The sequence below is a fragment of the Bactrocera tryoni genome, chromosome 3 (assembly GCF_016617805.1).
Source record: "Bactrocera tryoni isolate S06 chromosome 3, CSIRO_BtryS06_freeze2, whole genome shotgun sequence".
Classification (NCBI taxonomy): Eukaryota; Metazoa; Arthropoda; class Insecta; order Diptera; family Tephritidae; genus Bactrocera; species Bactrocera tryoni.
Genome location: NC_052501.1, coordinates 29,569,626 through 29,584,746, shown reverse-complemented (window position 1 = coordinate 29,584,746; position 15,121 = coordinate 29,569,626). Strand labels below are relative to the sequence as shown.

Here is a 15,121-nt window from a genome sequence, read left to right as displayed (position 1 = left end):
CCCTTTGCTGTGATGTGTTAACATAACCTAACTATGATTTATATCCAGCGCAAGTATCGAAATATTTTAAAAGTGTTGCTGTTGTTGTAACGGCATAAAACATTCCTGAAGCAATTTCGAGGAATGGTGCCGAGGTGAAAATCCTTGGCCGAATAAAAATCCGGGTTAGTTCCGTTTACTTGGACTCGACTGTCGCCGGAACGGGCCTGTTCAAGCCTGCCCAACACGCACACTATCCAAAATATATACAACAAATATTGTGCTTTTTGTTTATCCAAACCGGTTTATCGTTTTATTTTCGATATTTAAATTTAATTTTTCGAATTTATACATAAAAAAATGTATGCAAGGTATGGCAGATTTATTTTTGCCGACTCACCGGTTTACATAATTTTTCGTTTAGAAGAAAAAACATATTTTTGTCATACATATTTATAAGTGTGATGTATACACTCTCAACAATGAATTTAAACTCATGCCTTTGTCTGAATCCATTGCATAATTTGTGGCTACGAGTAATTACTAATACAAACTATTTTCTATATGCGCGCTTTTTGTTTTCTTCGTCAATCAAAACGCATGAAATTGTAATTTTTTAGCATCTAATAGATTTTATGTTGACCTTTAATGTATTAGTTATACAAAAGTGATTGCTTATGAGTTTGGTGTGAGAATTTACGTAATTGCTACGAGGGTATGATATGCTGCAATGGATTCAGTAACTGGGCTTTATTTGAACGGAACACACGTGCTTACATATCATTCCAAAAATTATATTTCGTTTATATTACCTATATAAAGCAAAAAGACTTGATATTCTCTTTAATTGTATGTACATGGGAATTTTCACTTAAACAGTGAGAGTCGTCGAGAGGATAAGCGACCGCCGTTGCTGAGAGCGCTTTGTACGTCCTTCATCTCCGGTAATTTGCCGATATCACCACGGGCAGCCATTGATGGCACCGTGGCGAGTAAACGTCGAGCTACACGCTGTATATCACCATGACTGATTTTTTCTGTATGAAAATTATTAAAAAAAAGCGTTAAATTTATATATATCTTTTGTATATATATTGATATGCGTTTTAATTACCGATTTCACGTATAAAGTGTTCAGGTCGCTTGCGATGACCTGTTGCCAAAACTTGTCTACCCACATCTTCAAATACAACCGGCCTTGATTCCAGGTTCATTAATAGCATCGATTGCAACTGAATTTTGGAACGACTCAATTCATCTCTGCCCGGCTCACTTGCCATGTTGACGAGTTCACGTGTAATAACCTCAACCATGTCACGTACGTTACTAGGCGGAGCGCTGGCATGTATGCAGAATAGACCAGTATCTGCATAGGCGTGATTATATGCCGTAGCGCTATACATCCAATGATAGCGATTAAGAACGTTCGTGTATAAACGCGAGTACATGCCCTTGCCGGGACCGCCAGCGGAAAACGAACCGCCACCGCCCATCATTATATTTAAAACACATAATGCCACAAAATCGGGATCTTGATGAGAGCAACCCTCCAGTCCGATAACAACGTGTGCGAGCTCTGGTAGTCCAGTAGCGGCGTAAATCGGTATTTCACATTCTTCCTATAATAGTCATTTATTAGCTATCATCATACACATATACTACATATGTATGTACGTACCTTTTTCAAGCCACCTGTGTATTGTGCAACTGAGGCATCGACTTCTGTTGCTCCCGTGCCTTTGATAACTTGAGTTTCCCAAATTGCTTTTTCCTCTACAAAATACTTCTCAACGTTTTGTACCAGCTCGTCGTGGTTAACCTAGTTAGTTTACATAATACAATTTTTTAACTATTTCACAACAGTCAATAATTTAACTTACCCCGACACCTGCTATTACCATACGTTGAGGTGTATGATGATACTTCAAATAGTTCATTAAGACATTTCTATCTATTAATGAAAGATTTTCTGATGGACATAATTTTGGCAGTCCCAAAGTGTTATCACGATATGCCGCTGCGTGTATCATATCCATTAATATGGGTTCCTGCTCCGGACGCATGCCGAGCGTTTCAAGTTCAAATTGTACCGCTTTACGCGCAGCGCTCACTTCTGCGGCATGTAGTGTTGGTCGCAATGTCACATCGGCAAGTAAGCGTGTAACCGATTCAATTGCTCTACTATCAATGCTTGCAGCATAGATGAGAGTGTCACGCGAACTCTGACAATCGCAAATACCACCGTTTTTCTCCAATTCTTTTAGTATAGCATCTTTATTTGGAAATTTCTCAGTTGACTGCAAAGTTAAAAACAATTACCTAACTCAATGAATTAAGTAAATATTAAAAATATTGACTACATACATTAAAGGCCAACTTCTCAAGAAAATGTGAAACACCACTGGGGTAGGTGACTTCATAACGTGGACCCGAATCGATCACGAGTCCAACTGTGCAAAACTGACCAAATCTGGGTTCAGATGCCACACGTAATCCATTCGGCAGTGTAGTGACTTGTGTAAGACTGCTTTCAGCTAGTGGTCGCGCATACTCAACTTCAGGAAGATTTGGTACCGGATCCGTTAGCGGTGGTAGATTGGTGACTATTTTGGTGGAAGGCTGATTTACAGTAAGCGAGCTGGCATCGTCACGAGCTCTGCCTGTTATATTTCCAATGCCAGTGCCAATACGCACTTCTTCACCGGACAAAGATGATGGTTTTGTCGCATAACGTCTCAAAACACTGTGGGTAGAAAAAAAGTCATTTGAGGTTATTGACTAATTTATTTGCGCTCACCTCCAGCGTTGCTGCAGTCGGCTTAGTAAACGTACGTTCATATTCTCTTTGGTTTGTTAAAACAAAATGTAATTTTTGCTTAAACACTCAACTTTAGGTGTTCCCTTTGGCTATACTAATATTTTTTTAAATTTTTTTCACGATAAAGGATTTTTTATTGAAACATAATGCAATACAGCAAAAATAAAATCGGAAAAACGTTTCTACGCACAGATGATTTTAAATGTCAATTGTATAAAGTGGACTGTATTTTGATGTGGTGGAAACTGTCATATGGTTAATATCAGATGATAGCAATCTGGTATAAATTGATTATGGGTACTCTTGTAGAGTGATTTCGGCATATTGTACGAGATGTTTTTAATTGTAGAAAGTCAATTGGTAATTTTAACGAATTATTAATGTATAACATAATGAATACGAAATGTGGATTTTATCAAATAAAGAATCTTTAATAATTTAAAAATAATGATAGACTTTAAACACCTTCATTATAGTTTGTTGGGTAAGCAAAAGAGAGTTAAGCATATGTGTACATACAAATACACTAATGTATTTACAATACATATGTATGTATGTATGTTAACTTAAAAAACTGGTAAACAAAGCCTCACCAACTCCATTGGATATACATACATACATATGTATGTATATTATTAATTTTACATTTTATTGAATTTTCATAAAACCATGAGGAGAGCACACAATGTAATTATTATTAAATCTTTACTTTAAATTGAAACGCCGTTTACCATCAAAACGATATCCGTAAGCTGCTGCATTCTTTGTGTCCACCAAAGCTGGATTGCGATGCTTAAAGAAACTGCCGTGCGCATGAGCAGGACGGGAAGCACTGTTGGGCACACCATCCATTTCTCTCGGATAAAATGCCTCGAAAAAACCTTCAGGTGGAATAACTGAAGCGATTTTTGTATCGTTTGGATCATAAGCAATTGCAATGCACGTTTTAACAGCAACAACAAATAGGCATATCCACATAATTGTATTAAATACTGATGTCATATTATTAGCCTAAATTATTTTTTTAAGTTTAGTTTTATAAGCACTGGTAATAATTCCAAAATTCACATACTTATAAATGTTGATTTATCTCAGCTGTTGTTTGGCTCTGATCACGGTAATTGGAGTTAGGGCTTCTGCGTCAGCAAATGATTGACCACACTTAAACCTAAACGTCTATGCAGTTTTAATTTATGTACAAATGTACATACAAACAGCCATTGCAAATTCACATACATCTATGAATATTTACTGTGACTCCCAAAATTGTGCAAAAAAATTGTGTTAATGTAACGAACCTTACTATTTATTTGCTTTATACTGTTATAGCCCCTATTAAACACTATTTTTAGACTTATGAGGTCGAAAATTTACTGCTTCAATGGAAATAAAATTTTGAATTAGTTTTTTGAACAGAGCCCAACATATTTTCAGACATAAGTTATTTAGAGGTATATTTAAAGCTCGGTTTGAAAATTGTCTGGCCTTAGTATCAAGTAATGCTTAATAATTTTAGCATATTTATAGAAAAATGTTAAATGTAAATATAATTTAACAAAAAAGTTAATTGAAATCACCACAAAGCTTCAACGACATCATTAGGGGAATCGCTAACAAGTGTCATTTCTTTGTTTACAAATATTAAAAAGGTATTCAGAGACATACAGGGGTTAAAAAACGGTAATATGAACCATACAGCTGTTTCAAACAAGTGTAAACAATCTTCCAAATATTAACATAAATAAATGTTTCAAGCGCTTATTCAATATTATTTATTTTTACTCGTATGGCTCGTGACATAATATTATATAAGTATTTGGTTTTGCTACAATTTGAAAGAAATTTATTTCTTAAGCATAGAAATTTATACACTAAACTTACATTTTACGTAATTAAATATTTAAACAGATAAGCTAAAATTTTGGTTTAGCACTTAAAAAAATAAAACAAACAACAATGTCTAGTAAATTCTAACATTTTTTAGAACTAATCTTCCGTTACGGGATGCTCCGACGTATCACTGTTGTTAAGTCGTCTATTTTCTAGTATTCTAGTAGCTTTTTCTAAAGTTTCTTTGTAAAAAATATTATTTCCCTCGCTGGGCATTGAGTATTGTGAGACATCTAAATGCCATGTTAAGCCGAGGACTATGTTGAAAGCTGAAACGTCATAGGCGTGACATCCAGAGTATCGATAAAGCGGTTTCTTATTATATTTGCAGCCATTCCATTGCGCACCTAAAAGTAGACACATAATAATATATTGAAGACAACATAATCTTTTGAAATTTTTCGAGTTGATATTGAAAGTTTCATTATTCAAAATTTTTATAATACGATAAGGAGATTAAGAAATTATGTTTCTTTGGAAGCTTGCCATCCCTGCACATTTAAAACTATAGGCGCTTAATTTACTTATTATCTAGAGACATACCATAAATGAATAAAACGAAAAAATGACCATATACATACAAGCATACATATACGGTATAGTAAAAAGAAATCCATTATTTTTCCAATAAATGATTTCACTAATATGTCTCGCGCGGTATATTTGTATATTTATAAGTGTAATCGGGACTATATGACTTTGCAAAGATAAGATTTCGCACTGAAATGACTTTTCAAACAGTTTTCTGCTTGCTAGACTCAGTATTTTTTGAACACCGTCAAGGATGGACACCAGCATTTGTATTTTTATCGCAATTTTCAAAAAAAAAAAAAAGGATTTTACACCATCTTCTGCTCCTATTGTGATGCTGCTTTTAAAACAATTCAATTAGACTCATATTCACAACCTACAACAATGTATATGTCGGTATGTACGTAGATAAGTGAATTAAAAGCGCGGTAAGGGCCAGAAATAAGCATTTTTAAGAATTCAGTAGAGCATATAAGTTGAGTTGAGATGAGTGTATCACAGGACAGCGCATTAACGTACGCGCATGATTCGAATTTGTCGCCAAAAAGTCTGAAATCAATCTGTACAGATTTCTACTTTGTGAGCATATTTATTCCTAAACAAATAGTTGGAAAGCGGACATCGGCCACAGCAGTTTGAAATAAAAAGTGACGTCACTACACAAAATTTAAGTTATTTGTTAAAAAAGTTTACACTAAAAACCAAATAATTATGTATGAATATGGTGATAATTCAGGTGTAAATGCACAAAATGCAAACACAATGGTGCCGAACGTTATGTTTGATAATACAGTGCCGGAATTGGGCAAGATGCAGGTGCAGGAAGGAGGTAATTATCATTTCAACACACAGTGTTCGCTCTAAAAACAATAAATTTATAGGTAATGGTATGGATGTGGGTGGCAATGTCTATATTGAACCTAGAGCAGATGGCGGTCCGCAGCAAACTATGCCAATATATGCGATTGATGCCAGTGTGCAGCAGTTCGAAATACCTGATCCAATCCTGCGACGCACTTTTGCACGTAAGGTGTTCATCACCCTCGTAGTAAGTTGAGCATGTCAATTTTCGTTTGAGCAAACTTTAATAAAATTTACTTCGACAGCTGCAACATGTATTACAACTGCCGGTGATTGAAATTTTCATACTCTTCTTTGATCCAATTTCTCATTCTGCTATACAAGGAGTACGAGGCATCATGTTTTGCTTACTTATTGCAATGTATTTTTTTAGTGACATGCGTCGTTATCCACCCGTGAATGTAATTGCGTTTGCTACAGTGACTTTTTTACTAGCCGTAGAGGCCGGTGTCTTGGCAACTTGGCTAAATTCACAATTGGTGAGATATATACATATGTCTTCTGTATTCAAAATATACATTTCAATTAATTTACGTTTTCTTTTTGCAGGCAATATTCCCTCATCTGATAGGAATTGTACAACTTTTAAGCATAGTGGCTTATTCGGAACAAACTCGTTATAAATTTACAGTTATAAATGCCATTTTATTAGTTCTGCTAATATCATTGGCTGGCCACTATTTGATAGAGATTGTATTTTCCTCATTTTCATTGAACGCCATTGCATACGCTCTACTCTCACTAACAACCTATCGCGCTGCATATATCGTTTACGATATGCACCTCATGTTGAGTGGACATCATGGTTACAATCTTCAACCACATGAGTATATATTCGCAGCTACAAATATTTACGCCGACATGCCAAATCTTTTATGGCGAATAATCAAATTTTTCTTGGTTAAACCTTTGATCATAATGTACCGTTTTCTTGTAGGCTGTTGTACTGCCGAAGTGTGTTAAACATTTTGGCGTTTTCTTTTTTATGTGATGTTACAAAAATATTTAATATATTGTACGGGTACAATTCGCATTTGCCTTATATAATACTATACTTTTCATTAAAAAATATTAAAGCTTTTGATATTTATACCATATAAATTATATAAATACAATATGTTAGTGCATGCTAAATTAATTCATAAAAATTATCTTATCGTTGAAATACGTTGGGAGTATTGACAGTTATCTATTTGCGCTTGTAACTTGTAAACGTTGGTTGAACAATAAATATTAATTAAAAATGAAAACAAAAGAAAAAATGGAAGAATAAAAAACAGAAAAGGAAACAAACATACCAATCGGATCTATACATTCCACTGTCAATGCACACTTCAACCAGGGCAGCATTATATTCTTTTCTACGAAAGGAGTGTCCAAGAATAAAACTATATCGAGGTCAACCATTCGTAGAAAAATGAAGTCGTCCGCATCGGTTTGAAAGTATTCGAACATTTTTGGATGTGTGCGTGTGGATACAGCAGTCGAAGTGTTCCAACCCAAAACTCCCGTACTTAAGACTTTATTTCGTAATTTTTGTAGATCATGGTTACCACCACGAAATCGTATATAATTTTCGACAAAAAGAATACTTTTCGAACGCGTCAAAGCGTCTTTTATCACAATCGGCCGATAAGCGTGCATGCGACGATCAAAGGCGTGCGACGGAAATACTGACAAATCATAGTTAATGACTGAACACCTAGTGATGTTACAATAAGTTGTTAAACTGCGTGAATCATCCTCTGATAAGCCGATATCATAAACGAGTAAATGTTCTTCCGGAAATTTTGAAGCAATATTTTGTGCTAATAATATTACCGAAGGCGCTTGTCCATCTTGTACATATGTTACAATGGAAAAATTTGCTTTCGTACCATTGTATGGTGTTGTAGCTAAGCGTGCCTTGCTGCTATGTTGAAGTGAGTTAATATTACTTGTATAACCATTGGTTTTTTGTAGCTTCTGTGCAGGTTGCTGTATCAGTGGAAGATGAGATATTTCAATGTCTACATCTGATTTGAAACCATTTTCAAATTCATAGCGATTGTAAGCCTGGGACTCCTTAGCGTAAATCGAATCGGTGAATCCTAGCAAATTCAAATATTTGGCATCTATTTCAAGCTTCTTTTGCTCAGTAACACGCAAATTTTCCTAAATAAAAAAAATTACATGTAGTTATGTTTTAATAAATTAATATACAAATAATTACAGATACATATGTTACATGTATGTTTATAAGTTTCTTTTACTTACTTGTAATTTGTTTAATTGCTGATGAGTATGTGAAACAATGCTTTTTAAGGAATCGTTTGGTTCACCAGCCGGTCCCAAAATTATGAAAAATATAGTCGTAATGATAACACAGCAGAGTATTAAAATAAAGTGTTTTGTTCGCATTGCCGCTAGTTTTTGGTTTATTTTTCGTAAAATTCGCGTATTTCTACGTCCGATTTCTTTTGATCTCTCCACAGTGATAGTTAAAAAATGAGGTACTTGCTATGTAATTTTATGTATATATAGTTATATATGTTTGTCCAATATTAATGATTCATTTAAACGCCAATTGTGAGTCGAAATCAGTGTCACACGATATTTTTGTTATCACTTTGGTCATAAATTGATATACAAGTGATATGATTTTATTTATGTAAGAAATTTGGCACAATATTTTTCAGATAATTATTGTGTTTATCAATATTTTTTATTATCTTTGTTATAAGAATATTTTCCATCAACATTCTTGTAATGTGTATCCACTTTAGTTGGTGTTATTTTCTTGAAAAAAGTTCATTAGCACGTTGTTGCAGACTGTATTCCGGCTATTGTTATATTTTGAGTAGTGTTGCTTTATCTTTGTGTTGTCCAGTTTTGATAACAATCATTGGTATTTGTTTTATTTATGTTAAAAATATGATGCTTTGCTGTGACAAATTGTTAAAAATAACACAATATATCTGTAATTTGGTTTACACATTGCTTAATTCTGTAATTGAAAAACTTACACTTGAGACTTCTAGACTTTAAACGAAATATTCAAATAGATAAAAACAATATAGGTAACATTGCTTCTAAATTATAAGACATCTTACACTGCGAGATGCAGATTTCTTACAGCCATCGAATAATTGAAACTGAGGCAACACTAAATATAAATACAAGCAGAACTATTTACTCTCATTATATACCTCTTATTCACTTGTCATAAAATGTTTTATCTATATTAGATATTTTTACTCGTTTTCAATTATTATTGTTTAATTTCAACGGGGTAGCTTATAAACTAAAATTATGACATTTTTTATGAAACGTCAATAAACCTTGGCATGCAAAATATAGTTGCCATATGTATTATTATTAAAAAAGCTTATTGTGGCCTAGACATGCAATTTTGTAATTTAAAAATAAGTTTTTGAATCTTTTCAATCCCTAGTATTATTATTATTAATATAGTATTATTATATTTAGTCAGACCTATATCAACTAAGCGGAAATATTTAATTAGAATTTTGAAGTCTTTATTGTCGTAGTTAAGAGCTAAATGTTACAAATTGTGAACTTGTTTATCATACTAATTTGTTCATAACAATAGCTCTTGTTTTAGTCCTTATTTAAATTGGGCAAAACATGTACACAAACAGTATAATGCTTAATTACTTTTAAATATTAAAAGCTTACGTTTACGTTAACATTACGAATTACAGTTACATTTGTTATATCACACAGATCTGGTAGCTTTCCACCGAAGCCAAATTTTCAAAGCGACTCGTTTTAATGCCTAACCGGACATTGAAAATATAGTTTTAAAAAATAAAAGTCGTACGTATTATTTTATGTGTATATACTAATCGCAAAGTGTATGTAAATAACAATGCTGTATTGTGTTAAATAACACCACTGTCGCCATTTATATTTGCTTATTTGTAAACGCAATTATCAATGTATAACTTTCATGCCTTGAAACGAATTGTAATTGCTATGCTGAAGCTTCGTTTTCCCCGTTTTGTTTTGAAAGATTTTCCAAGTGTTCACCTCCAAATTACAACTTCCAAGCCAACGGATGTCTTCCATAAGTTCCGCCGGGAGAAATGCGCCGGAACTGAGCATGACAGCCGGCGCAGGTAAGGTAAGGCATGTATGTACATACATATATACATTTTACAAGTATTTCGGAAAATAGAAGCAATTAAATACGATTAGGATGTTATATGTGGAATAGTAAAGTGTAAGAATATAATGTAATTTTAAACATTTACATTAGGCTAACATATAACTTTCTAGTTCAAAATTTTATAAATAGTTCTTTTATTGGCTGGATTTTCTCACTTAAAGTTCCAGTTTTTTTCAGGTTTTTAGAAGTTAAGGTTGAAAATAAATAATAATATTAGTACTCAGTTTAACTGAGATTGTGAAAGTAAATGAATGCAACTGTCTTAGCGCTAAATATATACATACATATATTGTACTAGCAATAAATGATAAATAATTTGTTTGTATAGAAAAAAATAATTTAGGTCGGGAAGTTAAGAAGAGCCTAGATGTTAAACACTGATCACATACCAAAGCAGTAGCTTATATTTGATATCCATACATAATATAAATCTTAATAAAGATATTTACATACATACATAGGTATGCATAAAGAATGAATAGAAAAATTGTAAGTTAATATTGTAATTAATTAGACTAATTAAACTATGTATTAACACCTTGTACCAACATGTATAAAATGACTGACAAGCTACATATTGTCCCCACCAGCTTGATAATATTCACATGAATATGTTTGCGTGACAGTGGATCCGGATTCATAGTTAGATAATTGAGGGAATCAAACCCAGTTCTGGACCATAAAGATAAATAAATTGCTTAGGCATACACAATTATGTACTATATATATACATAGATATAGTATACTTTGTAATAAGTGAAAACAATAGTCATTGTGAAACGGATGCTTCACTGATGTTTTTGGTTTTCCCCCGAATCTGACGAATTGTGCATTCAAATCAATTTGCTTATCTGTATTGATTGATACACTGTGAGTTGGCGGTTCAAATACATAAGTACACTCGTATATATGTACAATATACATATATATCTGTGAATTAGAAGTGTGTGGTTAATATATATATTTTAAGCGAATATTTAGTGCTGGCAGTGGATAATGAATTGTATGACTCAGCATGTGGTATTACTATAAATAAATATGTGTATGCATGTGTGAGTGCATGTGTTTAACAGAAAAGGAGTTCGCAATTGGTATTTTAATCATTTTAGTTATTTTTTTGTTTTACAAATTTCTGCAAAAACGTACATATTAAACTAATTAATGATTTCGAGCTGAGTATGGAGTGAGCTGTTTTCTTTAATAATGATCAGTTATGATGACATGCTAACTTTATTGTTTGGTTTGTTTAACGCTGTGCAGAAAAAATATGCTTATATATATGTACTTTGTTATGTATGGTATGTATATATTTATGTTTGAGTATTTGAAGGAGAATACTAAACTATTTTATTTTGTTAAAATCCGAGTTCATTAATAGAAAAAATGTTTTGCTGTTAAATGAAGTCGTTGATGACGTTATGTATTATAAATGTCTGAATATATGTATAAGTGCAAATTCTGCTCCTCTAACAATTTAAAGTGCTCAAATAAGTAAGTGAATTATTCACATTTCTGTGTTCTTTTTTTTTTGCTATTTTCACAGTGTTTTTCATAGCTTAATAGTTGTTAGAATAACATTCGGGTATACGTTTGTAACCGAAATGGGCTTGGATTTGTATCCGGAAAGCGATTGTGATTTCAGCAGCACTCCCTAAAACGTTTTAAAGTATGATTTTGATGCTGCTAACATAAAACAACAGCAATATGAACTAAATGAAGGCTTCTTGCTCAAAACAACAGAATTTTCTTCGAAGAAAATGTGTTCTTTGTCAAGAAGTCGGCAGCACTAGGTAAGAAAAAGAGTAATAAGAAGCAGAGACGAAATTAGCAAGAGAATATACGGGGACGTATTATCAGTACCATTACTAGTCAAGCTGCACTTCAGGCAATCTCGATCTCGCCCATTAAAATCAAATCAATAATGGTACTGAAGCGCATAAAAAGCTTAACAGGGTTACCACAAAAATAACATTTTATTAGTATAGATCCTTACGCATGGAGGTATTAATGGAAATTAACTTTCCGATCTTCTAGTGAAAGAAAAGGGCCGGACCTGCTTCGAGAGGAACTTCTGAAAACAGAAAGGAGCTGAGAAAACGCCACTGGCATAAAATGCGAGGGCTTCGACATGTGAGGCAATTTCTGTGGGAAATGGATACAATATGGTACAAGAAACTCCTTACGAACAAATTAAGTCAGCTAGTGGGATTTTATACATTTCACTACAGACAAAGGTGCCATCTACACAGATTGGGTAACCGTTCCACGGATCTGTGTCTTTTCTTTGACCAAAAGCCAAAGACACCGGGCCATACGCTCGTTGATTGCCTCGCAATCGCAAGATAAAGAGTCAGACTTTCGGGCAAGTGTATCCGGCGGGAGAACATATCCCAATCGTTATCCCAGAGGCTTTACAAAGTTTCTTTGATTCTTCTCCTTCTTCCTCTTTGGGCAGCTTTTCGCTTGCGTATCATTTCCCACTTGCATGTCAACAACATGACCTAACCAGCGCCAAATGTAACCAGCACATTCGTTAGACCGTGGCGTTCGCATGGAAGATGATGGATTTTTATGCACTTTACTATATGCATGTCGCCGTAAAGCTCTTACAGTGCGTGGTTCCACTTCGATATTCATCACTCACATGGAAGACTCCAAAATACTTGCGGTGAACAGTTCTCTCGAATGCTCCAAATGCTTACTCATCTCTGTTCGTCATTGTCCATCGCTTTTAGAGCGTAATTTTTATTCGTCGAGAGGGGATTTGCTTCTCAATTGACTATTTATGGAGGTTCTGAGATAAATAAAGTAATAGGGATCGTTTCAGTGTGAAAATTTCGAGAAATTGATTTTTTTGTTGCATTGTCGGAGTAATAAACATTCTCTAAAATTTTGAAATCGAAATTTAAATTATTGCGGTCGCTAATGCGTTTCTTTTAGAAAGGGAACCGAGTGGGGAATATAGCGACTCCAATCTTTATAGCTCCAATCTTTAAGCGTGTTTTTCTCAGAATGGTGTTTTTCAAAACGGTTACCACTCTTAAAGGAAGAGTTTTGAAGATATCTAGTTTCTATTTAGAGAGAATATTTTTAACGTCATTCGCTATCGCGCCATGGAAGCTTTTTTTTTTGAAATATTCCTTTTTTTTCTACGAAAAACTGTCGAAAAAAGTGGCAAATTCGATATTTTTTGTTCAAAACGACCCCATTTTGTGAAATTAAAAAAAAACCATCTCCATAAAGCGATAGCAATTTTCTTAAAGATTAATAATCTTTTTAAATTTTTGGTCACACTGAGACGATCCTTCAACTTTTTCAAATTTGTAGCTGTCAAAGTGACGTTGTTACCTGCAGTTACTTGCCCCCTTTCGCTTCTCTTTCTAGGCTTGTAAAGACTGCGCTGATGGCCTTTTTGATTAAACTGGGTTAAATGAAATATAATGCACCAAAAAAGGGCAGAATAGCCCACAGCTCACCGGCCATTCCTCAACTTTGAATCTAACATCTGAAAAAATTATCTATCTACTTTTCAAGGGCAGTGCTTCATGCAGAGCGCTTGTGGAGATCAAAACCTTATTAACTTACTTCACTACAATTTTCTTTTATATATTTCTTAAGCATAGTTATTTCACTGCTCATAGAAAACATATTTGAGCAACCATTCAAGTTTTATTCCATTGTTCCTTGACTTTAATGATAACTTTCAAATATAAAAATTCATTTGAAATTCTCCTGAATATATTCAATTTGCACAAATTCAACGTACAATCCTTATAATCTAAATATATTTTTGAAAAAAATGGTGCACTTTCCTATGTGTGAGCCAAATTATGATTTACCACAAACGCTAAGCGCCATTTTCGAAACCGAATCGGATGTAGTGGAGACCGAGCAGGACAAATTAGATCAAGCCAGTAAACTACAAAGTGCCGAATATGAAACCGATTATTACAGAGTGCTTCCATTGTTGTCCTTCAAGAACGATCATCGCGAAAAGGTTTTGTCATTGAAGGAAAATGAATATTTGCGTTTACGCTGGCAAAAGTTCTTAACCAAAATACCAAAACATTACATACGCATTCGGCTTTATAGCGACCAACAAAAAATGTAATTTACCCAAACGATTGCATATTATTTCATCTACTTATCCATATATAAATTTACATATGTACATACATATATATTTTTAGACCGATTACCCCACGACGTTTAGTACTGAACGGTTGTTTTTATGGTGTAGATAACAAGTTGTCACCGGTACCGATTATTCCCGATCCGAGAATGTATGAGAAAATCACTTCTAAAAATATAGACAATGGACAAGGCAAAGAAGTAAAGACGAGAGATAAAAGTCGGCGTCCTTTATAAGAAAAGTGGGTGACATGAAAAACAAGAAAATAAAAATTGTTGTTATTATTTTGTATCCATGCCTATAAATACACATATATATACATATGTATATATATATATATAATAAAATTCTTGATCTTTAAGATGTTTCTTTATCTCACATATGACAAACTAACTGATCATGGTGATCTCAATATTCACGGGAATTATATACTACTGTGATCAAATTGAAAGGTGAATTTTGTCCATTTCATCTCCTTCAAAGTAACCCCCTCCCGCTGCAATACATTTATGCCAACAAATTTTCCAGTCATCATAGCACTTGGAAAAATCCTCCGTCGTGATGGCCATCAGAGCCTTCTTCGATTCAGCTTTTATATCCTCAATTGAGTCAAAACGGTGTTCTTGGAATGGTCATGTGATTTTGCTGAATAGCCAGAAGTTACACGAAGGTAAATGAGGTGAATGCGGTGGTTGCGGATGTCACTAACAGTACTACCAGCTTTTCCGATTCATAAAAC

General features: G+C 33.8%; 5 protein-coding genes across 8 annotated transcripts; 2 read left to right on the top strand and 3 right to left on the bottom strand.

Annotated features, from left to right (window-relative positions):
• Positions 1-585: 585 nt before the first annotated feature.
• On the bottom strand, positions 586-2,868 carry LOC120771052 (mitochondrial-processing peptidase subunit alpha). The gene is made up of 6 exons (XM_040098855.1): positions 2,777-2,868; positions 2,344-2,722; positions 1,860-2,276; positions 1,658-1,798; positions 1,094-1,598; positions 586-1,016 (listed from the first exon to the last, which is right to left on the bottom strand). Exons 1-6 carry the CDS (start codon positions 2,815-2,817, stop codon positions 847-849), a joined length of 1,653 nt encoding a protein of 550 aa, XP_039954789.1. The 5' UTR covers positions 2,818-2,868; the 3' UTR covers positions 586-846.
• LOC120771056 lies at positions 2,835-3,982 on the bottom strand. Its single transcript, XM_040098862.1, has 2 exons — positions 3,870-3,982; positions 2,835-3,808 (listed from the first exon to the last, which is right to left on the bottom strand). Exon 2 carries the CDS (start codon positions 3,797-3,799, stop codon positions 3,503-3,505), a length of 297 nt encoding a protein of 98 aa, XP_039954796.1. The 5' UTR covers positions 3,800-3,808; positions 3,870-3,982; the 3' UTR covers positions 2,835-3,502.
• A 591-nt stretch (positions 3,983-4,573) lies between these two features.
• Positions 4,574-9,361, bottom strand: LOC120771053. Of its 4 annotated transcripts, none has more exons than XM_040098856.1 (4): positions 9,085-9,361; positions 8,336-9,003; positions 7,378-8,233; positions 4,574-5,034 (listed from the first exon to the last, which is right to left on the bottom strand). In XM_040098856.1, the coding sequence occupies exons 2-4, from the start codon at positions 8,477-8,479 to the stop codon at positions 4,784-4,786; spliced, it is 1,251 nt and encodes a 416-aa protein (XP_039954790.1). In that variant the 5' UTR covers positions 8,480-9,003; positions 9,085-9,361; the 3' UTR covers positions 4,574-4,783. The 4 variants fall into 4 exon arrangements, with proteins under 4 accessions (XP_039954790.1, XP_039954791.1, XP_039954792.1 ...); XM_040098857.1 differs by having other exon boundaries at positions 8,336-9,065; positions 9,172-9,361; XM_040098858.1 differs by having other exon boundaries at positions 9,172-9,361.
• LOC120771055 (protein lifeguard 1) lies at positions 5,059-7,459 on the top strand. Its single transcript, XM_040098860.1, has 4 exons — positions 5,059-6,047; positions 6,100-6,266; positions 6,325-6,558; positions 6,629-7,459. The coding sequence occupies exons 1-4, from the start codon at positions 5,930-5,932 to the stop codon at positions 7,040-7,042; spliced, it is 933 nt and encodes a 310-aa protein (XP_039954794.1). The 5' UTR covers positions 5,059-5,929; the 3' UTR covers positions 7,043-7,459.
• A 4,583-nt stretch (positions 9,362-13,944) lies between the features above and the next one.
• LOC120772306 lies at positions 13,945-14,673 on the top strand. Its single transcript, XM_040100819.1, has 2 exons — positions 13,945-14,357; positions 14,441-14,673. Exons 1-2 carry the CDS (start codon positions 14,050-14,052, stop codon positions 14,616-14,618), a joined length of 486 nt encoding a protein of 161 aa, XP_039956753.1. The 5' UTR covers positions 13,945-14,049; the 3' UTR covers positions 14,619-14,673.
• Positions 14,674-15,121: the final 448 nt, after the last annotated feature.